Below are 27,653 nucleotides of genomic sequence, written 5' to 3' on the forward strand. Positions count from 1 at the left end.
AATGGACGCCTTTCGCCCTAAAATGGACACTTTCTGCCCTAAAATGGACGCCTTTTGCCCAAAATGGACGTCTTCCACCCTAAAATGGACACTTTTTGCCCTAAAATGGACGCCTTTTGCCCTAAAATCTACACCTTTTGCCCTAAAATGGACACCTTTTGCCCTAAAATGGACGCCTTTTGCCCTAAAATGGACGCCTTTTGCCCTAAAATGGACACTTTCTGCCCTAAAATGGACGCCTTTCGCCCTAAAATCTACACCTTTTGACCTAAAATGAACACCATTCACCCTAAAATGGACGCCTTTCGCCCTAAAATGGACACCTTTGCCCCAAAATGGATGCCTTTCGCCCTAAAATGGACACTTTTTGCCCTAAAATGGATGCCTTTCGCCCTAAAATGGACACTTTTTGACTTAAAATGGACGTCTTTTGCCCCAAAATCTACACCTTTTGCCCTAAAATGGACACCTTTGCCCCAAATGGACACCTTTTGCCCAAAATGGACGTCTTCCACCCTAAAATGGACACTTTTTGATCTAAAATGGACGCCTTTGGCCCTAAAATGGACACCTTTCACCCTAAAATGGACGCCTTTGGCCCTAAAATGGACGCCTTTTGCCCTAAAACGCGCGGCTTTTGGCCCAAAACGTACTTTTTTCCCCACAAAATTACTTACTTTTGCCCCAAAATTCACTCTTTTCGCCCTAAAATCAGTGCCTTCCACCCTCAAATCAGTAATTTTCCTCTTAAAAACACCCATTTTCACCCCTTTCCGCCCCCAAATCAGCGCTTTTTGGCCCCAAATGGAGCCCTTTCGGCCCCAGCGCTCCTTTTCCCACCCCCAAAATCGCCTTTTTTCAGCCCAAACCGGGGCCGAGGGCCTCACCTGAGCTTTGGGCTCAAATTCCACGTTTTCCGCCCCAAAGAGGCACTTTGGGCCCCAAAATCGCCATTTTTCACCTCAAATCCGGCGGCGTTGGGTTAAAAATGACCATTTTCAGCAGTTTCGACACATTTGGGGCTTTCGGGGGGGTCGGGGGGGGCCCAAAGGGGGTCCCCAATGGGCCTTGGGGGGGGGGACCCCAAGAAGGGGGGATAAAGGGGTCCCAGGGGGGTTGGGGGACCCCAAAAAGGGGGGATAAAGGGGTCCCAGGGGGGCTTAGGGGGGGCCTTGGGGGTGGGGGGGTCCCCAAAAAGGGGAGATAATGGGGTCCCAGGGGGGCTTGGGGGGGTCTTGGGGTGGGGGGGACCCCAAAAAGGGGGGATAAAGGGGTCCCAGGGGGGCTTGGGGGGGCATAGGGGTGGGGGGGTCCCCAAAAAGGGGGATAAAGAGGTCCCAGGGGGGTTGGGGGACCCCAAAAAGGAGGGATAAAGGGGTCCCAGGGGGACTTGGGGGGGACCCCAAAAAGGGGGGATAATGGGGTCCCAGGGGGGTTGGGGGGGTCCCCAAAAAGGGGGATAATGGGGTCCCAGGGGGGCTTGGGGGTGGGGGGGTCTCCAAAAAGGGGGGGATAAAGGGGTCTCAGGGGGGTTGGGGGTGGGGGGTCCCCAAAAACAGGGGATAATGGGGTCCCAGGGGGGTTGGGGGGACCCCAAAAAGGGGGGATAAAGGGGTCCCAGGGGGACTTGGGGGGGCTTAGGGGTGGGGGGGTCCCCAAAAAGGGGGGATAAAGGGGTCTTGGGGGGGGGGCCAAAATGGGGGGTCCCTGGGGCTGGGGGGGGCCTCATGGGGGGGACCCCCAAAGTAGGGGGGGTCCCTGTAGTGAGGGGAGGGGACTCAGGGGCCGTTCCTGTATTGAAGAGGGGGGCTCAGGGGGGGTCCCCAAGAGTGGGGGTACTCCGGGGGGGTCCCCGGGGCGCGGGGGGGCCGAGGGCGTCGGGGGGGGGCAGGGAGGGCAGTATGGGGGTGTCCAGCTGGAAGGGGGGGGGCCCGCGGGGGCCCCCCGGTAGTGGGGGGGGGCTCAGCTCCATGGGGCCGAAGAAATAGGGGTGCAGCAGCGCCTGCGGGGGGGGAGGAAAAGGGGGGGGTCATGGGGGGGGGAAGCACCCAGGAGCACCCCAAAAATGGGAGGGGGATTCCATGGGTACCCCCCTAAATCCCTGGATACCATGGGTGCCCCCCATCTCCTGTGGGTGCCCCCCAACACCCGTGGGTGCCCCCCAACCCCCATGGGTGCCCCCCAACTCCCCCTAGGTGCCCCCTAACACCCCTGGGTGCCCCCCATTTCCCCCTGGGTGCCCCTCAATCCCCTCTTCATGCCCCCCAACACCCCTGGGTGCCCCCCATTTCCCCGTGGGTGCCCCCCATCCCCCCGTGGGTGCCCCCCAATCCCCTCTTCATGCCCCCCATTTCCCCGTGGGTGCCCCCCATTTCCCCGTGGGTGCCCCCTGACCCCCCTGGGTGCCCCCCAACTCCCCCATGGCTGCACCCTAACACCCATGGGTGCCCCCCATTTCCCCCTGGGTGCCCCCCAATCCCCTCTTCATGCCCCCCAACACCCATGGCTGCCCCCCATTTCCCTGTAGGGGCCCCCCAACACCCCTGGGTGCCCCCCAACACCCCTAGGTGCCCCCCATTTCCCCGTGGGTGCCCCCCATCTCCCATGGGTGTTCCCCAACACCCCTGTGGGTGCCCCCAATCCCCTCTGCGTGCCCCCCAACCCCCGTGGGTGCCCCCCATTTCCCCGTGGGTGCCCCCCAACCCCCATGGGTGCCCCCCAACTCCCCCATGGCTGCACCCTAACACCCATGGGTGCCCCCCATTTCCCACTGGGTGCCCCCTAACACCCCCTGGCTGCCCCCCAACACCCATGGCTGCCCCCCATTTCCCCCCGGGTGCCCCCCATTTCCCCGTGGGTGCCCCCTAACACCCCCCGGGTGCCCCTCAATCCCCTTTTCATGCCCCCCAACACCCTTGGGTGCCCCCCATTTCCCCGTGGGTGCCCCCCATTTCCCTGTGGGTACCCTTTATCCCCTCTTCGTGCCCCCCATTTCCCCGTGGGTGCCCCCTAACACCCCTTGGCTGCCCCCCAACACCCCTTGGCTGCCCCCCAACACCCATGGCTGCCCCCCATTTCCCCATGGGTGCCCCCCTTCTCCCCTGGGTGTCCCCCATCTCCCCTGGGTGCCCCTCAATCCCCTCTTCATGCCCCCCATTTCCCCCTGGGTGCCCCCCAATCCCCTCTGTGTGCCCCCCAACACCCCTGGGTGCCCCCCAATCCCCTCTGTGTGCCCCCCAACACCCCTGGGTGCTCCCCAATCCCCCATGGCTGCCCCCCAACACCCATGGCTGCCCCCTAACACCCTGGCTGCCCCCCAACCCCCGTGGGTGCCCCCCAACACCCCTGGGTGCCCCCCAATCCCCTCTTCATGCCCCCCATTTCCCCGTGGGTGCCCCCCATTTCCCCCTGGGTGCCCCCCAACTCCCCCCGGGTGCCCCCCAACTCCCCCCGGGTGCCCCCCATTTCCCTATAGGGGCCCCCCAACACCCATGGCTGCCCCCCAACCCCCCCCGGGTGCCCCCCAACACCCCCCGGGTGCCCCCCGACACCTGGTGGGCGCGGGGGCGGCTCCGCGCCGGGTAGCGCAGGAGGCGTCGCAGGAGGTCGCGGGCGAGCGGTTCGGCTCCCGGCACCAAAAGCTCCAACGGCGGCGCCGCAACGCGACGGAAACGGATCTTGGGGAAATCCGGCAACGCCGACAGCTCCTGCCGCCGCCCCACCAGTATGGACCAGTATAGACCAGTAAGGACCAGTACAGAACCTAACGAACAACCCCCCCCCCCCCCCAACCCGCCCAGTGCCTCCCAATGCCATCCAACGGCCTCCCAGGAGCTCCCAGTGCCTCCCAGTAGCTCCCAGTGGCTCCCAGTATGTCCCAATGCCCCCCAGGAGCTCCCAGTGGCTCCCAGTGCACCCCAGGAGCTCCCAGTGGCTCCCAGTAACTCCCAGTATGTCCCAGTGCCCCCCAGGAGCTCCCAGTGCCCCCCAGGAGCTCCCAGTATGTCCCAGTGCCCCCCAGGAGCTCCCAGTGCCCCCCAGGAGCTCCCAGTGCCCCCCAGGAGCTCCCAGTATGTCCCAGTGCACCCCAGGAGCTCCCAGTGGCTTCCAGTAGCTCCCAGTATGTCCCAGTGCCCCCCAGGAGCTCCCAGTGCCCCCCAGGAGCTCCCAGTATGTCCCAGTGCACCCCAGGAGCTCCCAGTGGCTTCCAGTAGCTCCCAGTATGTCCCAGTGCACCCCAGGAGCTCCCAGTGGCTTCCAGTAGCTCCCAGTATGTCCCAGTGCCCCCCAGGAGCTCCCAGTGGCTCCCAGTGCCCCCCAGGAGCTCCCAGTGGCTTCCAGTAGCTCCCAGTATGTCCCAGTGCCCCCCAGGAGCTCCCAGTGGCTCCCAGTGCCCCCCAGGAGCTCCCAGTGCCCCCCAGCAGCTCCCAGTGGCTCCCAGTGCTCCCCAGGAGCTCCCAGTACACCTCATTACATCCCAAAGGCTCCCAGTATGTCCCAGTTCCTCCCAGTAAGTCCCAGTAAGCCCCACTACATGCCAAAGCATCCCAGTGGCTCCCAGCAGCTCCCAGTGCCCTCCCATCCACTCCCAGTCCCTCCCAGTGCCCCAAATCCCCTTCCCAGTGCCCTCCCATCCTCTCCCAGTCCCTCCCAGTACCCCCAATCCTCCTCCAACCCTCTCCCAGTGCCCTCCCAGTACCCCCAATCCCCCTCCCAGTGCCCTCCCATCCTCTCCCAGTCCCTCCCAGTCCCCCCAATCCTCCTCCAACCCTCTCCCAGTCCCTCCCAGTGCCCCCAATCCCCTTCCCAGTGCCCTCCCAGTGCCTCCCAGTAGCTCACGGGCCAGGCGCGGGGACTGGGGGTGCCGAGAGCGCGTAGGACGCAGCAGAGCTGCTCGATGTCGTTCTCGCCCGGAAACAGGGGGGACAAATTCAGCAGCTCCCCAAAAATACAGCCCACCGCCCTAAAGAGGGTAAAAACCAGGGCTCAAGGGGGGCCCCCAACATCTCGGGGGACCCCAAAACTTGAGGGGAGCCCCTCAACATCTGGGAAGAAGCAGCAGTTCAAGAAGGACGAAATCCCACGATGTTCTCCCATGTGAAGGGATGGATAAAAGATTTTGGGGTACAGAAGGATTTTGAGGGGGTCAAACATCTCAAGGAGCACCCCAACATGTGGAGGAAGCCAAGGGGAACCCCAACATCTGGAAAGCCCCCCCTTAAAACCACCTATGGGACCCCAAAATCCAAAGGATGCACTGAGAGGTTAAGCAGAGGGACCTCAATGTTCTACCATACAGGGAATTTGGGGTTACGGGGGGCGGAACTGAGGGCACCCCAAGAATCTGGTGGGCACCCCAAGTGTTTAGGGGGCACAATAATATCTGGAGGAGCACCCCAACATCTGGAGAAGCACCCCAGCATCTGGGAAGAAGCAGGAAATTAAGGAGACACAAAAACCTTAATATTCTAAATGTAAGATTTAGGGGTGCAAACATGGGGTACAAAGACTTTGGGGTGACTGCAGTGAATTTGGGGGGTACAAAGGGCTCGGGGGGGAGTCGTAGCACCCAGAAGACACCCCAAAATTTAAAGAGAGGGGGGAGGAGAAAGATTTGCTGAGGGGACCCCAAGATTTACCACAAATCGACTCCCTCGTCGTAGTGTCGGGCGCCGTAAAGCAGCTCGGGAGCTCGATACCACCTAAAAAAACGGGGTGCAGTTCAAAAAAAGAGGGAGAAAAGAGGGGGTACGGGGCAAAAAGAGGGGGGGCAACCTGGGCTCGGTACCTGGTAGCCACTTGGTGGCTGTAGGGCCGTGCGCCGGGGGGGGCCAGCACGCGGGCCAGCCCGAAGTCGCCCAGTTTTAGCCACCCCCGGGCGTCCAGCAGCAGGTTGGCCGGCTTCAGGTCCTGTGCCAGATGTTGGGGGGCCCCCCTCAGATGTTGGGGGGCCCCTCACACCCCCCCCAAATCCATTTGCCACTTTCCCTCCCCAATATTCATTTGCTCCCCCCCATACTGGTCCCAGTTTGCCCTGACAGCCGCAGACTGGAATCCTCCCCAAATACCATCCAAACCCCGGGGTCTCCCCTAGATTTTGGGGTCCCCCTTGATCTTGGGGTGCCCTCCAGATGTTGGGGTGCTCTCCAGATGTTGGGGGATCCCCTCGAACCCATTTGCCCCCCCAGAATCCCACTACTCCCCCCATACTGGTCCCAGTTCCACCCTATACCCTCAGACTGGAATCCTTCCCAAATACCATCCAAACCCCAGGAGCCCCCTAGATTTTGGGGTTCCCCTCTAGATTTTGGGGTCCCCCCCTTGATCTTGGGGCGTCCTCCAGATGTTGGGGGATCCCCTCGAACCCATTTGCCCCCCCAGAACCCCTCTGCTCCCCCCATACTGGTCCCAGTTCCACCCTATACCCACAGATTGGAATCCTCCCCAAATACCATCCAAACCCCGGGGTCTCCCCTAGATTTTGGGGTCCCCTTTGATCTTGGGGTGTTGTCCAGATGTTGGGGTGCCCTCCAGGTGTTGGGGGATCCCCTCGAACCCATTTGCCCCCCCCAGAACCCCTCTACTCCCCCCATACTGGTCCCAGTTCCACCCTATACCCACAGACTAAAATCCTTTCCATATACTATCCAAACCCTGGGGTTCCCCCTACATTTTGGGGGTCCCTCCTAGATTTTGGGGTTCCCCTTGGTCTTGGGGTGTCCTCCAGATGTTGGGGTGTCCCCTCGAACCCATTTGCCCCCCCAGAATCCCTCTACTCCCACCATACTGGTCCCAGTTCCACCCTATACCCTCAGACTGGAATCCTCCCCAAATACCATCCAAACCCCGGGGTCTCCCCTAGATTTTGGGGTCCTCCTTGATCTTGGGGTGCCCTCCAGATGTTGGGGTGCTCTCTAGATGTTGGGGGATCCCCTCGAACCCATTTGCCCCCCCAGAACCCCTCTGCTCCCCCCATACTGGTCCCAGTTCCACCCTATACCCTCAGACTGGATTCCTCCCCAAACACCATCCAAACCTCAGGAGCCCCCTAGATTTTGGGGGTCCCCCCTAGATTTCGGGGTCCCCCTTGATCTTGGGGTGTCCTCCAGATGTTGGGGGATCCCCTCGAACCCATTTGCCCCCCCAGAACCCCTCTGCTCCCCCCATACTGGTCCCAGTTCCACCCTACACCCACAAACTAAAATTCATTCGGTATACTATCCAAACCCCGGGGTCCCCCTAAATTTTGGGGGTTCCCCCCTAGATTTCGGGGTCCCCCTTGATCTTGGGGTGTCCTCCAGATGTCGGGGGATCCCCTCAAACCCATTTGCCCCCCAGAACCCCTCTGGTCCCAGTTCCACCCTATACCCACAGACTGGAATCCTCCCCAAATACCATCCAAACCCCAGGAGCCCCCTAGATTTTGGGGTTCACCCCTAGATTTTGGGGTCCCCCTTGATCTTGGGGCGCCCTCCAGATGTTGGGGGATCCCCTCGAACCCATTTGCCCCCCCAGAACCCCTCTGCTCCCCCCATACTGGTCCCAGTTCCACCCTACACCCACAAACTGGAATCCTCCCCAAACCCCATCCAAAACCCTGAGGTCTCCCCTAAATTTTAGGGGCCCCCCCCGGGGTTTTTTGGGGTCCCCCCCCGTTTTTTGGGGTGCCCTCACCCTGTGCAGCACGTGCAGGCGGTGACAATGGCTCAGGCCCCGCAGGGTCATGGCCACGAGGGCTCGGACGCGAGGGGGGGACAACGGGGTGGGGGTCGCTCGTAGGAGCCCCCCCAAATCGCCCACCAGGAAATCAAAGGCCAAGACGATAGCAGGACCTTGGGCGAAGGCACAGCGGAGCCGAACAACCTGGAAAGGGGGGGACCCCAAAATCTAAGGGGGCTCCCCGATATCTGGGGGGGACCCCGAGATTGGGGGGGGAATGGGGAGGGAATGGGGGGGACCCCCATGTGGCTGTGAGGGGAGTCTGGGGTGGGGTTTGGGGGGGAAATGGGGTGGTTGGGGGGAACCTCAAGAAGAAAAAGGGGGAGCAGGTGTCCTGGGGGGTCCCTGAGATCTGGGGGAGGTCAGGGGACCCCAAGATTTGGGGGGATCCCCAAAATTTTGAGGGGAACCCCGAGATTGTGGGGGGAATAGGGGAAGCCCAATGTGGCTATGAAGGGAGTCTGGGGTGGGTTTGGGGGGGAAATGGGGGATTTGGGGGGCATAAAGGATTTGGGGGTGTCCAAGCAGTGAGAGAGGGAATGGGGGGTCAGGGAGGACCTCAAAATCCCGGGGGGCTCCCCAAAATCTGGGGGGGAACCCCGAGATTGGGGGGAATGGGAGATCCTCTTATGTGGCTGTGAGAGAAGTCTGAGGTGGGGCTTGGGGGGCAAATGGGGGTTTTGGGGGGCACAAAGGTGGTTTTGGGGGGCCCTCAAGCTGGGGGGGGTGTGTGTCTCGGGGTTTTGGGGTCCCCCCTCTTACGTGGGGGTGGTCCCCGATCTCGCGCAGGGCTTTGATCTCGCGCAGGGTCTGGGGGGGCAGCGGCTCCTCGGGGCGACGCAGAGGAACCTTCTTCAGAGCCACCAACTCCCCCGTCTGGAGTGGGGGGCAAAGGGGGGGGAGTTGGGGGGAGGGCAGCCCCATAGAGACCCCCCCAGATCCATAGAGACGCCCCTAAAGCCCATAGAGACCCCTCTAAAGCCCACAGAGCCCCATAGAGCCCCCCCAAAGCCACAGAACCTTCACAGCCCCACAGAACCCCCCCAGCCCCACAGAGACCCCCCAGACCCATAGAGAACCCTCAAACCCATAGAGAACCCCGTAAAGCCCACAGAGCCCCCCCAAAGCCATAGAGCCTTCACAGCCCCACAAAGACGCCCCCAAACCCATAGAGAACCCTCAAAGCCATAGAGACCCCCCTAAAGCCCATAGAGACCCCCCTAAAGCCCACAGAGCCCCATAGAGCCCCCCCAAAGCCACAGAACCTTCACAGCCCCACAGAACCCCCCCAGCCCCATAGAGACTCCCCCAAACCCATAGAGACCCCCCAGACCCATAGAGAACCCCCTAAAGCCCACAGAACCCCATAGAGCCCCCCCAAAGCCATAGAGCCTTCACAGCCCCACAGAGATCCCCCCAAACCCATAGAGAACCCTCAAAGACATAGAGACCCCCCTAAAGCCCATAGAGACCCCCCTAAAGCCCACAGAGCCCCATAGAGCCCCCCCAAAGCCACAGAACCTTCACAGCCCCACAGAACCCCCCCAGCCCCACAGAGACCCCCCAAACCCATAGAGACCCCACAGAGCTCCTCCAGACCCGTAGAGAACCCTCAGACTCATAGAGACCCCCCCCAAAGCCCATAGAGACCCCCCCCGAAAGCCAAAGAGAACCCTCAAACCTATAGAGACTCCCCAAAACCCATAGAGACTCCCCCAGCCCCACAGAGCCCCCCCAAAGCCATAGAGCCTTCACAGCCCCAGAGACCCCCCAAAGCCCCACAGAGGCCCCTCAAACCCATAGAGACCCCCCCTCCAGCCCCACAGAACCCCTCCCAACCCCCCCCAGAGGTCCCCCCCGCCCCACAGAGCCCCCCCTCTCACCTCCCTATCCTTGGCTTTAAAGACGACGCCGTGCGCGCCCTCCCCAACGCGGCCCAGTACGATGAACTGGTCCATACTGGGAGCGCTCCGCTGAGGCGGAGGGGCGCAAAGCATTGTGGGAGGCGAGAGGACTCCCCCGGCCCACAATGCACCGCGCGGCTCCGTCGCCTAGCAACAGCCCCGCCCTCCTTAGCAACGGCGACGCCTGTCAATCACCGTCTCCTAGCAACCAGACCGCGCTTCTAGCAACGGAGCCCCGCCCCTAGCAACCAGCCCGCGCCCCGTCAATCACGTTCACATGCGGCTCCGCCCCATAGCAACCAATCCCCGCCCCCCTAGCAACAGCTTCCCGCCTCTGATTGGTCGCTGCGGCTGAGCGGGGAGGGATGGAGATGGCTGATTGGGCAGAGCGGAGGCCACGCCCCTCCGCGCGCGCCGTCCAGCGCCCCTCCCGTCATTCAGGCCGAGACGCGCTCTGATTGGTCGAAGGAGGGAGTGAGGGGCGGGAGTAAGGGCGCTGATTGGTCAGCGCGGAAGCCCCGCCCCCTTCGGCTTCGGCGGCGCCGGGAGAGGTGCGGGTGGGGGGGAATGGGGGGAAACTGGGGGGGAACTGGGAGGGAATGGGGGGAACTGGGAGGAGTGGGGGGGACTGGAGAGGATGTGGGGATTAGAGGGAATGGGGGGAACTGGGAGGGATGGAGGGAACTGGAGAGGATGTGGGGATTGGAGGGAATGGGGGGAACTGGGAGGGATGGGGGAACTGGGAGGAATGGGGGGAACTGGGAGGAATGGGGGAATTGGGAGGGATGGGGGAACTGGGAGGAATGGGGGAATTGGGAGGAATGGGAGGGAACTGGAGAGGATGTGGGGATTGGAGGGAATGGGGGGAACTGGGAGGAATGGGGGGACTGGAGATGATGTGGGGATTGGAGGGAATGGGGGGAACTGGGAGGGATGGGGGGAACTGGAGAGGATGTGGGGATTGGAGGGAATGGGGGGAACTGGGAGGGATGGGGGGAACTGGGAGGGAATGGGAGGAACTGGGAGGGATGGGGGAACTGGGAGGAATGGGGGGGAACTGGGAGGAATGGGGGAACTGGGAGGAATGGGGGGAACTGGAGAGGATGTGGGGATTGGAGGGAATGGGGGGAACTGGGAGGGATGGGGGGAACTGGAGAGGATGTGGGGATTGGAGGGAATGGGGGGAACTGGGAGGGATGGGGGGAACTGGGAGGGAATGGGAGGAACTGGGAGGGATGGGGGAACTGGGAGGAATGGGGGGGAACTGGGAGGAATGGGGGAACTGGGAGGAATGGGAGGGAACTGGAGAGGATGTGGGGATTGGAGGGAATGGGGGGAACTGGGAGGGATGGGGGGAACTGGGAGGGAATGGGAGGAACTGGGAGGAATGAGGGGAACTGGGAGGGATGGGGGAATTGGGAGGGATGGGGGAACTGGGAGGAATGGGGGAACTGGAGAGGATGAGGGGAACTGGGAGGAATGGGGGAACTGGAGAGGATGGGGGGAACTGGGACGAATGGAGAACTGGGAGGGAATGGGGGGAACTGGGGGGAATGGGGGAACTGGGGGGAATGGGGAAACTGGGAGGAATGGGGGGGGAACTGGGAGGAATGGGGGGAACTGGGAGGGAATGGAGGGAAACCAATGGCTCTGAGGGAATGCGGGGAGGACCTGGGGGTTTTGGGGTCCCCTCTGACGGTGTTTCCCGCAGGGCACGATGTCGGCGCTGCCTCCCGGGGAGTTTGCGGCGCAGGTGGTGCCGGGGTGCGTGGTGCCCACGGCGCGGCAGGGGTTGGCGCAGCTCTGGCCGCTGCTGCTCCTCTGCCTCGGGGCTCGGCTGCTGCATCGCCTGCGTGAGTCGGGGGGGGCCCACGAGGGGTTTGGGGGGCAGTGGGAGGGGTTTGGGGGGCATTGAGAGGGGTTTGGGGGGCATTGAGAAGGATTTGGGGGGTATTGAGAGGGATTTGGGGGGCATTGAGAAGGGTTTGGGGGTATTGAGAGGGGCTTGAGGGGCATTGAGAGGGATTTGGGGGGATTGGGAGGGGTTTGGGGGGCATTGAGAGGGATTTGGGGGGATTGGGAGGGGTTTGGGGGGCATTGAGAGGGGTTTGGGGGGATTGGGAGGGGTTTGAGGGGCATTGAGAGGGGTTTGGAGGGGCATTAAGAGGGGTTTGGGGGGCATTGGGAGGGGTTTGGGGGGTATTGAGAGGAGTTTGGGGGGATTGGGAGGGGTTTGGGGGGCATTGAGAGGGATTTGGGGGGCATTGAGAGGGATTTGGGGGGCATTTAGAGGGGTTTGGGGGTATTGAGAGGGGTTTGGGTGGATTGGGAGGGGTTTGGGGGGATTGGGAGGGATTTGGGGCACATTGAGGGATTTGAGGGGCATTGAGAGGGGTTTGGGGGGCATTTATAGGGGTTTGGGGGGGATTGGGAGGGGTTTGGGGGGCATTGAGAGGGATTTGGGGGTCATTGAGAGGGGTTTGGGGGGGTTAGGAGGGATTTGGGGGCATTGAGAGGGGTTTGGGGGGCATTGAGAGGGGTTTGGGGCACATTGAGAGGGGTTTGGAGGGCATTGAGAGGGGGTTGGGGGGATTGGGAGGGGTTTGAGGGGCATTGAGAGGGATTTGGGGGTCATTGAGAGGGATTTGGGGGCATTGGGAGGGGTTTGGGGGGCATTGAGAGGGATTTGGGGGGATTGGGGAGAGGTTTGAGGGGCATTGAGAGGGGTTTGGGGGGCATTGAGGGGGATTTGGGGGGCATTGAGAGGGGTTTGGGGGGATTGAGAGGGGTTTGGGGGGATTGGGAGGGGTTTGGGGGGCATTGAGAGGGATTTGGGGGGCATTGAGAGGGGTTTGGGGGTATTGAGAAAGATTTGGGGGGCATTGAGAAGGGTTTGGGGGGCTTAGGAGGGGTTTGGGGGGATTGGGAGGGGTTTGGGGGGCATTGAGGGGGATTTGGGGGGCATTTAGGGGGATTTGGGGGGATTGGGAGGGGTTTAGGGGAGATTGGGAAGAGATTGGGGGCACTCGGGAAGGATGGGAGAGGGATTTCGGGGGGTTTGGGGGGGGAATGGGGCACTTAAGGCCATCCCAACGGGACTTGGGCGGATTGGGAAGAATTTGGGGGGCACTGAGAGGTGTTTGGGGGCCCCCCAGGGGTCCTTGCCCCCACCTCCTCCTCCCCATAGCCCCCTCCCCTATTCCCAAATCCTTTCCCCCCCAGGTTTTTGGGGATCTCCCTTGGGTTTTGGGGGTCTCCCTTGGTTTTTTGGGGTCTCTCTTGTGATTTTGGGGATCTCCGTTGGGTTTTGGGGCCTCCCTTGGGTTTTTTGGGGTCTCCCTTGGGTTTTTGAGGATCTCCGTTGGGTTTTGGGGGTCTCCCTTGGGTTTAGGGGTCTCCCTTGGGTTTTTTGGGGTCTCCCTTGGGTTTTTGGGATCTTCCTTGGGTTTTTTGGGATCTCTCTTGGGTTTTGGGGGTCTCCCTTGGTTTTTGGGGCTCTCCCTTGGGTTTTTTGGGATCTCCTTTGGGTTTTGGGGTCTCCCTTGGGTTTTTTTGGCATCTCCGTTGGTTCTTTTGGGATCTCTTTTGGGTTTTTTGGATCTCCCTTGGGTTTTTGGGGCTCTCCCTTGGGTTTTTGGGGATCTCCCTTGGGTTTTTGGGGATCTCCTTTGGGTTTGGGGTTCTCCCTTGGGGTTTTTGGGGATCTCCCTTGGGTTTTTTGGGGCTCTCCCTTGGGTTTTGGGGCTCTCCCTTGGGTTTTTTGGGGCTCTCCCTTAGGTTTTTTGGATCTCTTTTGGGTTTTGGGATCTCCCTTGGGTTTTTGGGGATCTCCTTTGGGTTTTTGGGATCTCTCTTGGGTTTTGGGGGATCTCCCTTGTTTTTTTGGGGGATCTCTCTTGTCTTTTTTGGGGTCTCCCTTGGGTTTTCAGGATCTCCCTTGGGTTTTTGGGGCTCTCCCTTGGGTTTTCGGGATCTCCCTTGGGTTTTGGGGTCTCCCTTGGGTTTTGGGGATCTCCCTTAGGTTTTTTGGATCTCTTTTGGGTTTTTAGAGATCTCCTTTGGGTTTTGGGGGGTTCTCTCTTGGGGTTTTTGGGCTCTCCCTTGGGTTTTTGGGGTTCTCCCTTGGGTTTTTGGGCTCTCCCTTGGGTTTTCGGGATCTCCTTTGGATTTTGGGGGTCTCCCTTGGTTTTTTTGGATCTCTTTTGGGTTTTGGGGTTCTCCCTTGGGTTTTGAGGATCTCCTTTGGGTTTTGAGGATGTCTCTTGGGTTTTGGGGGTCTCCCTTGGGTTTTTTGGGATCTCCCTTGGGTTTTGGGGATCTCCCTTGGGTTTTGGGGCTCTCCCTTGGGTTTTTGGGGATCTCCCTTGGGTTTTTTGGATCTCCCTTGTGTTTTGGGGTTCTCCCTTGGTTTTTTGGATCTCCCTTGGGTTTTAGGGGATCTCCTTTGGGTTTTCAGGATCTCCCTTGGTTTTTTGGGGCTCTCCTTTGGGTTTTTGGGATCTCCTTTGGGTTTTTGGGGTTCTCCCTTGGGTTTTGGGGTTCTCCCTTGGGTTTTTTGGGACTCCCTTGAGTTTTTCGGGATCTCCCTTGGTTTTTTGGGGCTCTCCCTTGGGTTTTGGGTTCTCCCTTGGGTTTGGGGCTCTCCCTTGGGGTTTTTGGGGTCCCCGCTGACCCCCGGCTGTGCCCGCAGCGCTGCCGCGGGGTGGGAAGCACGCGGGGGCGGTGGCGGGGGGGCTGCTGGCCCTGCACCATTTCTTCGGGGCGCAGGCGCTGTGGGTGGCCCTGCTCAGCGCCCTCTGCACCCTCACCCTCCTGCTCAGCCGCGCGCGGGCCCAGCGCGGCCTCTGCCTCGCCCTGGCCGCCCTCAGCTACCTCCTCATGGGGTACGGCGGGGGGGTTGGGGGGCGCCGGGAGGGATTTGGGGGACATTCAGGGGGTTTGGGGAGGTTTGAGTTGGGTTTGGGGGACATTGAAGGGGGTTTGGGGGGGTTTGAGTTGGGTTTAGGGGACATTGAAGGGGGTTTGGGGGGGTTTGAGTTGGGTTTGGGGGGCGCTGAGAGGGATTTGGGGGACATTGAGGAGGGTTTGGGGGGGTTTGATGGGGTTGAGTTGGGTTTGGGGGGCACTGAGAGGGATTTGGGGGACACTGAGGGGGGTTTGAGTTGGGTTTGGGAGGGATTGGGGGGGTTTAAGGGGACTGAGTTGGGTTTGGGGGGGTTAAGTTGGGTTTGGGGGGCACTGAGAGGGATTTGGGGGACATTGAGAAGGGTTTGAGTTGGGTTTGGGGGGCACTGAGAGGGATTTGGGGGACATTGAGGGGGGTTTGAGTTGGGTTTGGGGGGCACTGAGAGGGATTTGGGGGACATTGAGGGGGGTTTGGGGGGGTTTGATGGGTTTGAGTTGGGTTTGGGGGGCACTGAGAGGGATTTGGGGGACACTGAGGGGGGCTTGGGGGGGTTTGAAGGGACTGAGTTGGGTTTGGGGGGCACTGAGAGGGATTTGGGGGACATTAAAGGGGAATTTGGGGGGGTTGAGTTGGGTTTGGGGGGCGCTGAGAGGGATTTGGGGGACATTGAGAGGGGTTTAGGGGGTTTAGGGGGGTTTGAGTTGGGTTTGGGGGGCACTGAGAGGGATTTGGGGGACATTAAAGGGGGATTTGGGGGGGTTGAGTTGGGTTTGGGGGGCACTGAGAGGGATTTAGGGGACACTGAGGGAGGTTTGGGGGGGTTTGATGGGGTTGAGTTGGGTTTGGGGGGCACTGAGAAGGATTTGGGGGACATTGAAGGGGGTTTGGGGGGTTTGAGTTGGGTTTGGGGGGCACTGAGAGGGATTTAGGGGACACTGAGGGGGGTTTGGGGGGGTTTGAGAAGGTTGAGTTGGGTTTGGGGGGCATTGAGAGGGATTTGGGGGACACAGGGGGGTTTGGGGGGGTTTGAGTTGGGTTTGGGGGGCACTGAGAGGGATTTGGGGGACATTGAAGGGGGTTTGGGGGGGTTTGAGTTGGGTTTGGGGGGCACTGAGAGGGATTTGGGGGACATTGATGGTTTGGGGGGCATTTAGGTGGGTTTGGGGGGCATTGAGAGGGATTGAGAAGGAATTGATGGGATTTGGGGGGCATTGAGGTGGGTTTAGGGTGGATTTGGGGGGCACTGAGGGGGGATTGGTGGGATTTGGGGGGCACTGAGAGGGACTGAGGAGGGATTGGGGTGGATCGAGAGGGACTGGGAGGGATCAGGAGGGATTTGGGGGTGTTGAGGAGGGGTTGGGGGTGCTGAGAGGAGGATTTGGGGGGGGCTGGGAGCGATTTGGGGGGGCACTGGGTGGGGAATTGGGGGTCACTGGTCTGAACTGGGAGTAACTGGGAACCCCTCAGGGAGCTCCACATGGTGGACACAGTCACGTGGCACAAGATGCGAGGTGAGATCCCCCCTTTCTGACCCCCCCAAACCCCTTGAGACCCCCCCCAAATTGTGGGGTCCCCCCCTCCCTCCCTGGGACACCTTTATTTGGGGGGGGACCCCCCGATTTTGGGGCTCCCTGCTCTTGATTTTTGGGGGGGCTCAGGGGCACAGATGGTGGTGGCGATGAAGGCGGTGTCGCTCGGCTTCGACCTGGACCGGGGGGGTCCCGGGGGGGCCGTCCCCGAACCGTCCCCCGCTCAGGTTTTGGGGTACCTCTGCTCCCCCGGCTCCGTCATCTTTGGACCTTGGGAACCTTTTGGGGCGTATCTGCGCGCCGTCGAGGGGCCCCCCTTGGTATGGGGGGGGGGATTTGGGGGGACAAAGGGGGGATTGGGGTGGGTTTAGGGGGGATTTGGGGTGTATGAGGGGGATTTGGGGGGGACAAGGAGGGATTTGGGGGGGACAAGAGGGGATTGGGGTGGGTTTAGGGGGGATTTGGGGGGTACAAAGGGGATTTGGGGTGGGTTTAGGGGTGATTTGGGGTGTACAAAGGGGATTTGGGGGGGACAAGGAGGGATTTGGGGGTGATTTGAGGAGTTTGGGGGGACAAAGGGGGGGTTGGGGTGGATTTAGGGGTGATTTGGAGTGTATGAGAGGGATTTGGGGGGTACAAGGAGGGATTTGGGGGTGATTTGAGGGGTTTGGGGGGACAAAGGGGGGGTTGGGGTGGATTTAGGGGTGATTTGGGGTGTACGAGGGGGATTTGGGGGGGACGTGGAGGATTTGGGGGTGATTTGAGGGGTTTGGGGGAACAAAGGGGGGATTTGGGGGTGATTTGGGGTGTACAGAGTGGGTTTTGGGGTGATGGAGATGGGTTTTGGGGGGGACGGGAAGGGATTTGGGGGGGATTAGGAGGGGTTTGGGAGGGATTTGGGGGGATTAGGAGGGATTTGGGGGTGCCAAGGGGAGCTTTGGAGGTGATGGGGGGATTTTGGGGGGCACAAAAGTGGATTTTGGGGGGCCAAGAGGAGGATTTGGGGGGGACTCGGCTGTCATTTGAGTATCACAGAGGCGCTTTGGGGGGTGGCGATGAGGGGGGGGTTTTGTGGGGTACGAAGGGCGATTTGGGGCACAAAGCGGGGGATTTTGGGGGGGGCACAGAAGGGGGATTTTGGGGGTCCCGGGTTTTGGGGTCCCCCCCTGAGCCCCCCCAAATTCCGCTGGCAGAGCGCGGCGTGGGCGCGGAAGGGGCTGCGGAGCCTGGGGCTGGCGCTGCTCTGCCTGCTCGGCTCCACCTGCCTCGCGCCCTTCCTCTTCTCCTGCCTCGTCCCCCTCTACGGCGCCCGCGCCCTGCGGCGGTGAGAACCCCAAAATCCACCCCCCCTGAACCCCAAAATCCACCCGTGAACCCCAAAATCCACCCTCGAACCCCCAAAATCCACCCTTGAACCCCAAACCCCACCCCAACCCCTTAAGGGATTCCACTCTTTCTCTTCTGCTCTGTACTGGTGAGACCCCGAAATCCGCTCGCTGAACCCCAAAATCCACCCGTGAACCCCCAAATTCTCCCCGTGAACCCCTCAAATTCTCCCCCTGAACCCCAAAATCCACCCTCTGAACCCCAAAATCCACCTTCAAACCCCAAAACCCACCCCAACCCCTTAAGGGATTCCACTCTTTCTCTTCTGCTCTGTACTGGTGAGACCCCAGAATTCACTCCCTGAACCCTAAAAACTGCTCCTTGAACCCCAAAATCCACCCCCTGAACCCCAAAATCCACCCTCGAACCCCAAAATCCGCCCTCTGAACCCCCAAAATCCACCCTCAAACGCCAAAACCCACCCCAACCCCTTAAGGGATTCCACTCTTTCTCTTCTTCTGCTCTGTACTGGTGAGACCCCCAAATTCTCCCCGTGAACCCCCAAAATCCACCCTCTGAACCCCAAAATCCACCCCCCTGAACCCCAAAATCCACCCTCTGAACCCCAAAATCCACCCTCGAACCCCAAAATCCACCTTGAAACCCCAAAACCCATCCCAACCCCTTAAGGGATTCCACTCTCTCTCTTCTTCTGCTCTGTACTGGTGAGACCCCCAAATTCTCCCCGTGAACCCCAAAATCTGCTCCTTGAACCCTCAAATCCACCCCTGAACCCCCAAATTCTCCCCCTGAACCCCAAAATCCACCCTCTGAACCCCAAAATCCACTCTCAAACCCCAAAACCCATCCCAACCCCTTAAGGGATCCCACTCTTCTCTTTCTCTTCTCCTGCCCTGCAATGATGAGACCCCAAAATCCGCTCGCTGAACCCCAAAATCCACCCGTGAACCCCCAAATTCTCCCCGTGAACCCCAAAATCCACCCTCTGAACCCCAAAATCCACCCTCGAACCCCAAAATCCACCTTGAAACCCCAAAACCCACCCCAACCCCCCGAAAGATCCCACTCTTTCTCTTCCTTTCCTGCTCTGCACTGGTGAGACCCCAGAATTCTCCCCCTGAACCCCAAAATCTGCTCATTGAACCCCAAAATCCACCCCCCTGAACCCCAAAATCCACCCTCTGAACCCCCAAATCCGCCCTCTGAACCCCAAAATCCACCTTCAAACCCCAAAACCCACCCCAAGCCCTTAAGGGATCCCACTCTTCTCTTTCTCTTCTTCTGCTCTGCACTGGTGAGACCCCCAAATTCTCCCCGTGAACCCCCAAAATGCACCCTCTGAACCCCCAAATCCACCCCCCTGAACCCCAAAATCCATCTTCTGAACCCCAAAATCCACCCTCTGAACCCCAAAATCCACCTTCAAACGCCAAAACCCACCCCAACCCCTTAAGGGATTCCACTCTCTCTCTTCTTCTGCTCTGTACTGGTGAGACCCCCAAATTCTCCCCGTGAACCCCCAAAATCCACCCTCTGAACCCCAAAATCCACCCCCCTGAACCCCAAAATCCACCCTCTGAACCCCAAAATCCACCCTCGAACCCCAAAATCCACCTTGAAACCCCAAAACCCATCCCAACCCCTTAAGGGATTCCACTCTCTCTCTTCTTCTGCTCTGTACTGGTGAGACCCCCAAATTCTCCCCGTGAACCCCCAAAATCCACCCTCTGAACCCCCAAATTCTCCCCGTGAACCCCTCAAATTCTCCCCCTGAACCCCAAAATCCACCCTCTGAACCCCAAAATCCACCTTCAAACGCCAAAACCCAACCCAACCCCTTAAGGGATTCCACTCTTCTCTTTCTCTTCTTCTGCTCTGTACTGGTGAGACCCCAGAATTCACTCCCTGAACCCCAAAATCCGCTCCCTGAACCCCCAAATTCTCCCCCTGAACCCCAAAATCCGCCCTCTGAACCCCCAAATCCTCTCACTGACGTCTCTGCTTCCCTTTACGCTGCCCAGAAGCGTCTTCGCGAGGTGAGGGGGGGCACAGAGGGATTTTGGGGGTCTCAGGGGGATTTTGGGGGGCACAGGAGGATTTTGGGGCTCACAGAGGGTTTTGGGGGTCGCAGGGGGGTTGGGGGCAGAGATGAGGGGGACACAGGGATGTTGGGGTGCCATTGGGGGACAGAGGGAACTTGGGGGGACGGGGGGGGATGAGAGATATTGGGGAGCCCCTCCTTATGTGTGTGTCCCCCAAATCTCTCCCTTTTTCCCCCTTTATTCCCCCTTTTTCCCCCTTTTCCTCCCTTTATTCCCCCTTTTTCCCCCTGAACCCCATTTTTCCCCCAAACTCCCCCTTTTCCCCCCCAAACCCCCTTTTTTCCCCAAAATAACCCTTTTTCCCCCCTTTTCCCCCCCCAAACTCCCCCTTTTTCCCCAAATACCCCCCCTTTCCCCCCAAATGCCCCCTTTTTCCCCCCAAACGCCCCCTTTTCTCCCCCCAAACCCCCTTTTCTCCCCCCGAACCCCCTTTTTTCCCCTCAAACTCCCCCTTTTCCCCCCAACCCCCCCCTTTTTCCCCCAAAAACCCCCATTTTTCCCCCCCCAAACCCCCCTTTTTTCCCCCAAACCCCCTTTTTTCCCCAAAACCCCCTTTTTCCCCCAAACTCCCTCTTTTTTCCCCCCCAAACCCCCCTTTTTTGCCCCAAACCCCCTTTTCTACCCCCAAACCCCCATATTCTCCCCCCAAACCCCCTTTTCTCCCCCCAAACTCCCCCTTTTCCCCCCAACCCCCCCTTTTTCCCCCTGAACTCCCCTTTTTTCCCCCAAACTCTCCCTTTTTTCCCCCCCAAACTCCCCCTTTTTTCCCCAAATACCCCCTTTTTTCCCCCCCAAACCCCCTTTTTTCCCCCCAAACGCCCCCTTTTCTCCCCCCCAAACGCCCCCTTTTCTCCCCCCAAACCCCCTTTTCTCCCCCCAAACCCCCCTTTTCTCCCCCCAAACCCCCTTTTCTCCCCCAAACCCCCCTTTTCTCCTCCCAAACCCCCATATTCTCCCCCCAAACCCCCCTTTTCTCCTCCCAAACCCCCCACTTTTCCCCCCGAACCCCCTTTTTCCCCCCTTTTTCCCCCCTTTTTCCCCCCAAAACCCCCTTTTCTCCCCCAAACTCCCCCTTTTTTCCCCCCCAAACCCCCCTTTTTTCCCCAAAAAATCCCTTTTTCCCCCCCCAAACTCCCCCTTTTTCCCCCTAAACCCCTCTTTTTCCCCCCGAACCCCCCTTTTTTCCCCCCGAACCCCCCTTTTTTCCCCCCTCCCAGGTGGCTCCGTGCCTACGAGAGCGCTCTCTCCTTCCACTTCAGCAATTTCTTCGTGGCGTTCCTCTCCGAGGCCACGGCCACCCTGGCCGGCTCGGGGGCCACCCCGACCCACGGCAACCTGCGCTGGTATCGGGGGGCTAGGGGAGTTTTGGGGGACCCCCGGGGTTTTGGGGGACCCCTGGGATTTAGGGGAGACGCGGGGGGTTGAGAAGGATCCAACGGTTTGGAGAGGAGGGAAGGATTTGGGGGGAAACCCTGAGGTTTTGGGGGGGGCTCTGGGAGTTTGGGGGGGACACAGAGGTTTTGGGGGGACCCTGGTGGTTGGGGGGGCACAGGGATTTGGGGGGGACCCTTAGGATTTAGGGGGACCCCTGAGGTTTAGGGGAGACGCGGGGGGTTGAGAAGGATCCAATGGTTTAGAGAGGATGGAAGGATTTGGGGGGAACCCTGAGGTTTTGGGGGGGGCTCTGGGAGTTTGGGGGGACACAGAGATTTGGGGGGGGTGGGCAAGGATTTGGGGGTGTCCCCCCCCGGCCCCCCCAAAACCGGTGCTTCCGTAGGGACCTGACGGTGTCGCGGCCGCTGCGCGTGGAGCTGCCGCGTTCCATGGCCGACGTGGTGACCAACTGGAATCTGCCCATGTCCCGCTGGCTGCACACCTGTGAGGCACTGGGAGCACTGGGAGCGGTTACTGGGAGCACTGGGAGCACTGGGAGCACTGGGAGGGGTTACTGGGAGCACTGGGAGGGGTTACCGGGAGCACTGGGAGCACTGGGAGGGGTTACTGGGAGCACTGGGAGCACTGGGAGCACTGGGAGGGGTTACTGGGAGCACTGGGAAGGGTTACTGGGAGCACTGGGAGCACTGGGAGCACTGGGAGGGGTTACTGGGAGCACTGGGAAGGGTTACTGGGAGCACTGGGAGCACTGGGAAGGGTTACCGGGAGCACTGGGAGCACTGGGAGCACTGGGAAGGGTTACCGGGAGCACTGGGAGCACTGGGAGCACTGGGAAGGGTTACTGGGAGCACTGGGAGGGGTTACTGGGAGCACTGGGAGCACTGGGAAGGGTTAGTGGGAGCACTGGGAGCACTGGGAGGGGTTACTGGGAGCACTGGGAGCACTGGGAGCACTGGGAGGGGTTACTGGGAGCACTGGGAGGGGTTACTGGGAGCACTGGGAGCACTGGGAGCACTGGGAGGGGTTACTGGGAGCACTGGGAGCACTGGGAGGGGTTACTGGGAGCACTGGGAGGGGTTACTGGGAGCACTGGGAGCACTGGGAGCACTGGGAGCACTGGGAGGGGTTACTGGGAGCACTGGGAGCACTGGGAGGGGTTACCGGGAGCACTGGGAGGGGTTACTGGGAGCACTGGGAGCACTGGGAGGGGTTACTGGGAGCACTGGGAGGGGTTACTGGGAGCACTGGGAGCACTGGGAGGGGTTACTGGGAGCACTGGGAGGGGTTACTGGGAGCACTGGGAGCACTGGGAGGGGTTACCGGGAGCACTGGGAGGGGTTACTGGGAGCACTGGGAGCATTATTGCCATTCCCATTCCACAGATGTCTTCCAGACCGCGCGGCGCTTGGGGACCTTCGCGGCTGTGTTGGGAACCTACGCTGCCAGCGCCCTCCTCCACGTGAGCCCCAAAACCCCCCCGGGAACCCCAAAACCCCCCCGGGAACCCCAAAACCCCTCCGGGAACCCCAAAACTCTTCCGGGGACCCCAAAACCTCTCTGGGAACCCCAAAACCCCTCTGAGAACCCCAAAACCTCTCTGGGAACCCCAAAAGTTCCTGATCTCCACCTCAAAAACCCCTCTGGGAACCCCAAAAGTTCCTGATCTCCACCTCAAAAACCCCTCTGGGAGCCCCAAAACTCCTCTGGGAACCCCAAAACCCCTCTGGGAGCCCCAAAAGTTCCTGATCTCCACCTCAAAAACTCCTCTGGGAACCCCAAAACTCCTCTGGGAACCCCAAAAGTTCCTGATCTCCACCTCAAAAACTCCTCTGGGAACCCCAAAACTCCTCTGGGAACCCCAAAAGTTCCTGATCTCCACCTCAAAAACTCCTCCGGGAACCCCAAAACCCCTCCGGGAACCCCAAAACTCCTCTGGGAACCCCAAAAGTTCCTGATCTCCACCTCAAAAACTCCTCCAGGAGCCCCAAAAGTTCCTGATCTCCACCTCAAAAGCCCCTCTGGGAGCCCCAAAAGTTCCTGATCTCCACCTCAAAAACTCCTCTGGGAACCCCAGAACCCCTCTGGGAACCCCAAAAGTTCCTGATCCACCTCAAAACCCCTCTGGGAGCCCCAAAACTTCCTGATCCCCCCCTCAAAGCCCCTCTGGGACCCCCAAAACTTCCTGACCCCCCCTTACTGCCCTGCAAATCCTCCTGAGCCCCCAAATCCTCCTGAGCCCCCAAATCCCCCTGAGCCCCCAAAATCCCCCTGAGCCCCCAAAATCTCCCTGTACCCCCCACTGCCCCTCTGACCCCCCGAACCCCCAAATCCCCCTGAGCCCCCCAAATCCCCCTGAGCCCTCACTGCCCTCCTGAACCCCCCCCAAATCCCCCTGAACCCCTAAATCCCCCTGAACCCCCCAAACGCCCCTCGGTGCTCCGCAGGGTCTCAGCTTCCACCTGGCGGCGGTTCTCCTCTCCCTCGGCCTCATCACCTACGCCGAGCACGGTGAGGGGGCGTGGCCTGAGAGAGGGGGCGTGGCCTGAGGGAGGAGGGGTGTGGTCTGGGGAGAAGGGGCGTGGCCTGGGATAGGGTCTTTTCTTAGAGGGGGTGTGGTCTGGGAAAGGAGGGGGCGTGGTCTGCTGAGGGGGCGTGGCTTAATGGGGTGAGGTTTAATGAGGGTCTGGGGGTTAATGGGGGGCTGCGGTTAATGAGAGGGTGCTAGGGTTAATTAGGGGGGGCTGGGGGTTAATGAGGGGGGGCTAGGGTTAATTAGGGGGGCTTGGGGGTTAATGAGGGGGGGCTAGGGTTAATTAGGGGGGTCTGGGGGTTAATGAGGGGGGGCTGCGGTTAATTAGGGGGGTCTGGGGGTTAATGAGGGGGGGCTAGGGTTAATTAGGGGGGTCTGGGGGTTAATGAGGGGGGCTAGGGTTAATGAGGGGGGGCTAGGGTTAATTAGGGGGGGCTGGGGGTTAATGAGGGGGGGCTAGGGTTAATTAGGGGGGGTCTGGGGGTTAATGAGGGGGGCTAGGGTTAATTGGGGGGGGCTGGGGGTTAATGAGAGGGGGCTAGGGTTAATTAGGGGGGGCTGGGGGTTAATTAGGGGGTCTCTGTGCCCCCCCCAGCCCTGCGGCAGCGTTTGGCCGTTGTCTTCGACGCCTGCGTCCTGTCCAAGCGCTGCCCCCCCGGGTGCCCCCACCGGCACAAGGACGTGAGTGGGGGGTCTGGGGGGGTCCTAAGTGTTAGGGGGGGTCGGGGGGGGGGGTCCTAAGTATTATGGGGGGGGTCTGGAGGGGTTCCTGAGTACTATAGGGGGGGTCTGGGGGGGTCCTAAGTGTTATGGGGGGGTCTGGGGGAGTCCTAAGTGTTATGGGGGGGTCTGGGGGGGTTCCTGAGTACTATAGGGGGGGTCTGGGGGGGTCCTAAGTGTTTGGGGGGGGTCTGGGGGGGGTCCTAAGTGTTTGTGGGGGGTCGGGGGGGGTCCTAAGTGTTATTGGGGGGGGTTTGGGGGGGTTCCTGAGTACTATAGGAGGGGGTCTGGGGGGGTCTTAAGTGTTATGGGGGGGTCTGGGGGGGTTCCTGAGTACTATAGGGGGGGGTCTGGGGGGGTCTTAAGTGTTATGGGAGGGTCTGGGAGGGTCCTAAGTGTTATGGGGGGGTCGGGGGGGGGGGTTCCTGAGCACTATAGGGGGGGGTCTGGGGGGGTCCTAAGTGTTATGGGGGGGTCTGGGGGGGTTCCTGGGTACTATGGGGGGGGTCTGGAGGGGTCCTGAGTACTATAGAGGGGGTCTATGGGGGGTCCTAAGTGTTATGGGGGGGTCTGGGGGGGTTCCTGGGTACTATAGGGGAGGTCTGGGGGGGTCCTAAGTGTTATGGGGGGGGTCTGGAGGGATTCCTGGGTACTATAGGGGGGGGTCTGGGGGGGTCCTAAGTGTTATGGGAGGGTCTGGGGGGGTCTTAAGTGTTATGGGGGGGTCTGGAGGGGGGATCCTGAGTACTATAAGGGGGTCTGGGGGGGTCTTAAGTGTTATGGGAGGGTCTGGGGGGGTCCTAAGTGTTATGGGGGGTCTGGGGGGGTTCCTGGGTACTATAGGGGGGGTTTGGGGGGGCCCTAAGTGTTATGGGGAGGTCGGGGGGGGGGGGTCCTGGGTACTATAGGGGAGGTCTGGGGGGGTCCTAAGTGTTATGGGGGGCTCTGGGGGGGTCTTAAGTGTTATGGGGGGGTCTGGAGGGGGGTTCCTGAGTACTATGGGGGGGTTCTGGGGGGTCCTAAGTGTTATGGGGGGGTCTGGGGGGGGTTCCTGAGTACTATAGGGGGGGTCTGGGGGGGTCCTAAGTGTTATGGGGGGGGTCTATGGGTGGTCCTAAGTGTTATGGGGGGGTCTGGGGGGTTCCTAAGTGTTAGGGGGGGGTCTGGGGGGGTTCCTAGGTACTATAGGGGGGTCTGGGGGGGTTCCTGAGTACTATAGGGGGGGTCTGGGGGGGTCCTAAGTGTTATGGGGGGGTCTGGGGGGGTTCCTGAGTACTATAGGGGGGGTCTGGGGGTCCCGAAGTCTTATGGGGGGGCCTGGGGGGGTTCCTGGGTGCTGAGGAGGGGTCCATGGAGGGTCCTGGTCCCTGGGAAGGTTCTGGATGCCGAGGGCTCCTGGTTTCAGGGGGTTCCCGAGTACATGAGGGTGGGGGGGGATAGCATTTTGGGGTGCCCCCCCCACCCCGTGCCCCGTTCCCGCGCAGGCGCTGTGGGTTCGGGCTCTGAACGGAGCTCTGGGCGCCGTCGCCCTCTTCCATCTCTCCTACTTGGGCGCTCTCTTCGACGTGGAAGCCGACGACACTGTGGAGGAGCAGGTGGGAACCCCAAAACCGACTCCTTTCCCGCCAAACCGCCTCTTTTCCCACCATAACCACCTCCTTTGGCGCCAAAACCATCTCTTTTCCCACAAAAACGTCTCCTTTCCCACCAAAACTGCCTCCCTTCGGGCCAAAACCACTTCTTTTCCCACAAAACCACCTCTTTTCCCACCAAAACCACCTCTTTTTCCACCAAAACCACCTCCTTTCCCGCCAAAACCACCTCTTTTCCCACAAAACCACCTCCTTTCCCACCATAACTGCCTCCTTTCCTGCCAAAACCACCTCCTTTCCCACAAAACCACCTCTTTCCCCACCAAAACCACCTCTTTTCCCACAAAACCACCTCCTTTCCCGCCAAAACCACCTCTTTTCCCACAAAACCACCTCCTTTCCCACCATAACTGCCTCCTTTCCTGCCAAAACCACCTCCTTTCCCACAAAACCACCTCTTTCCCCACCAAAACCACCTCTTTTCCCACAAAACCACCTCTTTTCCCACCAAAACCACCTCTTTTCCCACAAAACCACCTCTTTTCCCACCATAACCGCCTCTTTTCCCACAAAACCACCTCTTTTCCCACAAAACCACCTCCTTTCCCACCAAAACTGCTTCTTTTCCCACAAAACCACCTCCTTTCCCACCATAACTGCCTCCTTTCCTGCCATAACCACCTCCTTTCCCACCAAAACCACTTCTTTTCCCACCAAAACCACCTATTTTCCCACCATAACCGCCTCCTTTCCCACAAAAACCACCTCTTTTCCCATAAAACCACCTCTATTCCCACAAAACCACCTCTTTTCCCACCAAAACCACCTCCTTTCCCACAAAACCACCTCCTTTCCCACAAAACCACCTCTGTTCCCACCAAAACCACCTCTTTTCCCACCATAACCGCCTCCTTTCCCACAAAAACCACCTCTTTTCCCATAAAACCACCTCTATTCCCACAAAACCACCTCTTTTCCCACAAAACCACCTCCTTTCCCACCAAAACCACCTCCATTCCCACAAAACCACCTCCATTCCCACAAAACCGCCTCTTTTCCCACCATAACCGCCTCCTTTCCCACCAAAACCACCTCTTTTCCCACCAAAACCACCTTTCCCCACAAAATCGACTCCATTCCCACAAAACCACCTCCTTTCCCACCAAAACCACCTCTTTTCCCACCATAACCGCCTCCTTTTCCACCAAAACCGCCTCTTTTCCCACCAAAACCACCTCCTTTCCCACCAAAACCACCTCTTTTCCCACCAAAACCACCTCCTTTCCCGTCCCCCATTCCCGGTGGTTGTTGGCGGCCATTTTATCCCCTCCCTCCCCATCCATCCGCCATTTTTCAGGGCTACGGAATGGCCTACACCATCCGCAAGTGGTCGGAGCTGAACTGGGCCAGTCACTGGGTGACACTGGGCTGTTGGCTGCTCGCCCGCCTCCTCTGAGGGTAACTGGGAGGCACTGGGAAGCACTGGGAAGCACTGGGAGCAATAGGGAACAATGGCGGCACCAACGAGAGGCCGCTCTGCCCCAACCCTGGGGCCTCTCTGGGCCTCCCCGGAGGTCGCGCTCTATGGTTTCGGGGGCCAATAAAGGCTACGCTGAGTCCTTATCAATCAATCAATGAATCCATTAATTGGCGCTGTTGCCAATGGGAACGCGGGGGGGGGTGGGAGGGGGGGGCTCAGCCCCCTATGGAATCTATAGGAGAGCACCAAAAACGGCTTAATTCAACCCCAAAGCGCTGTTAGACCCGATCGGTGGTGGGGGAGGAGGGGGAACAGGGCCCCTATGGAGGGGGGGAGGGGTTGGGGGGGGTCCATATGGCCTCTATAGGGCTGGGAGGGGGTCCATATGGCCTCTATAGGGCTGGGGGGGTCCATATGGCCTTTATAGGG

General features: G+C 60.1%; 2 protein-coding genes across 2 annotated transcripts; one reads left to right on the forward strand and one right to left on the reverse strand.

Annotated features, from left to right (window-relative positions):
• Nucleotides 1–1,810: 1,810 nt before the first annotated feature.
• On the reverse strand, nucleotides 1,811–9,757 carry CDK20 (cyclin dependent kinase 20). The gene is made up of 8 exons (XM_054052153.1): nucleotides 9,603–9,757; nucleotides 8,482–8,595; nucleotides 7,675–7,863; nucleotides 5,789–5,910; nucleotides 5,640–5,702; nucleotides 4,840–4,963; nucleotides 3,552–3,707; nucleotides 1,811–2,002 (listed from the first exon to the last, which is right to left on the reverse strand). The coding sequence occupies exons 1-8, from the start codon at nucleotides 9,714–9,716 to the stop codon at nucleotides 1,811–1,813; spliced, it is 1,074 nt and encodes a 357-aa protein (XP_053908128.1). The 5' UTR covers nucleotides 9,717–9,757.
• A 370-nt stretch (nucleotides 9,758–10,127) lies between these two features.
• PORCN (porcupine O-acyltransferase) lies at nucleotides 10,128–27,343 on the forward strand. The gene is made up of 14 exons (XM_054052179.1): nucleotides 10,128–10,174; nucleotides 11,335–11,476; nucleotides 14,314–14,506; nucleotides 15,997–16,040; nucleotides 16,188–16,378; nucleotides 17,252–17,382; nucleotides 19,427–19,441; nucleotides 20,725–20,850; nucleotides 21,285–21,385; nucleotides 22,285–22,361; nucleotides 23,347–23,410; nucleotides 24,028–24,113; nucleotides 25,637–25,747; nucleotides 27,102–27,343. The coding sequence occupies exons 2-14, from the start codon at nucleotides 11,341–11,343 to the stop codon at nucleotides 27,198–27,200; spliced, it is 1,374 nt and encodes a 457-aa protein (XP_053908154.1). The 5' UTR covers nucleotides 10,128–10,174; nucleotides 11,335–11,340; the 3' UTR covers nucleotides 27,201–27,343.
• The last annotated feature ends 310 nt before the right edge of the window (nucleotides 27,344–27,653 follow it).

This window comes from Cuculus canorus, chromosome 32 (assembly GCF_017976375.1).
Source record: "Cuculus canorus isolate bCucCan1 chromosome 32, bCucCan1.pri, whole genome shotgun sequence".
NCBI lineage: Eukaryota > Metazoa > Chordata > Aves > Cuculiformes > Cuculidae > Cuculus > Cuculus canorus.

Excerpts from the sequence above, each read along its gene's own strand:
- CDK20 (XM_054052153.1), bottom strand. The coding sequence starts at position 9,716 with ATGCTTTGCGCCCCTCCGCCTCAGCGGAGCGCTCCCAGTATGGACCAG. Across the intron at positions 5,703-5,788 it reads AGCCACCAAGTGGCTACCAG|GTGGTATCGAGCTCCCGAGC; the intron begins GTACCGAGCCCA and ends CCGTTTTTTTAG. Across the intron at positions 2,003-3,551 it reads GCCGCCCCCGCGCCCACCAG|GCGCTGCTGCACCCCTATTT; the intron begins GTGTCGGGGGGC and ends CCCCCCCCGCAG.
- PORCN (XM_054052179.1), top strand. The coding sequence starts at position 11,341 with ATGTCGGCGCTGCCTCCCGGGGAGTTTGCGGCGCAGGTGGTGCCGGGG. Across the intron at positions 21,386-22,284 it reads GTCCCGCTGGCTGCACACCT|ATGTCTTCCAGACCGCGCGG; the intron begins GTGAGGCACTGG and ends CCCATTCCACAG. Across the intron at positions 24,114-25,636 it reads GCCCCCACCGGCACAAGGAC|GCGCTGTGGGTTCGGGCTCT; the intron begins GTGAGTGGGGGG and ends GTTCCCGCGCAG.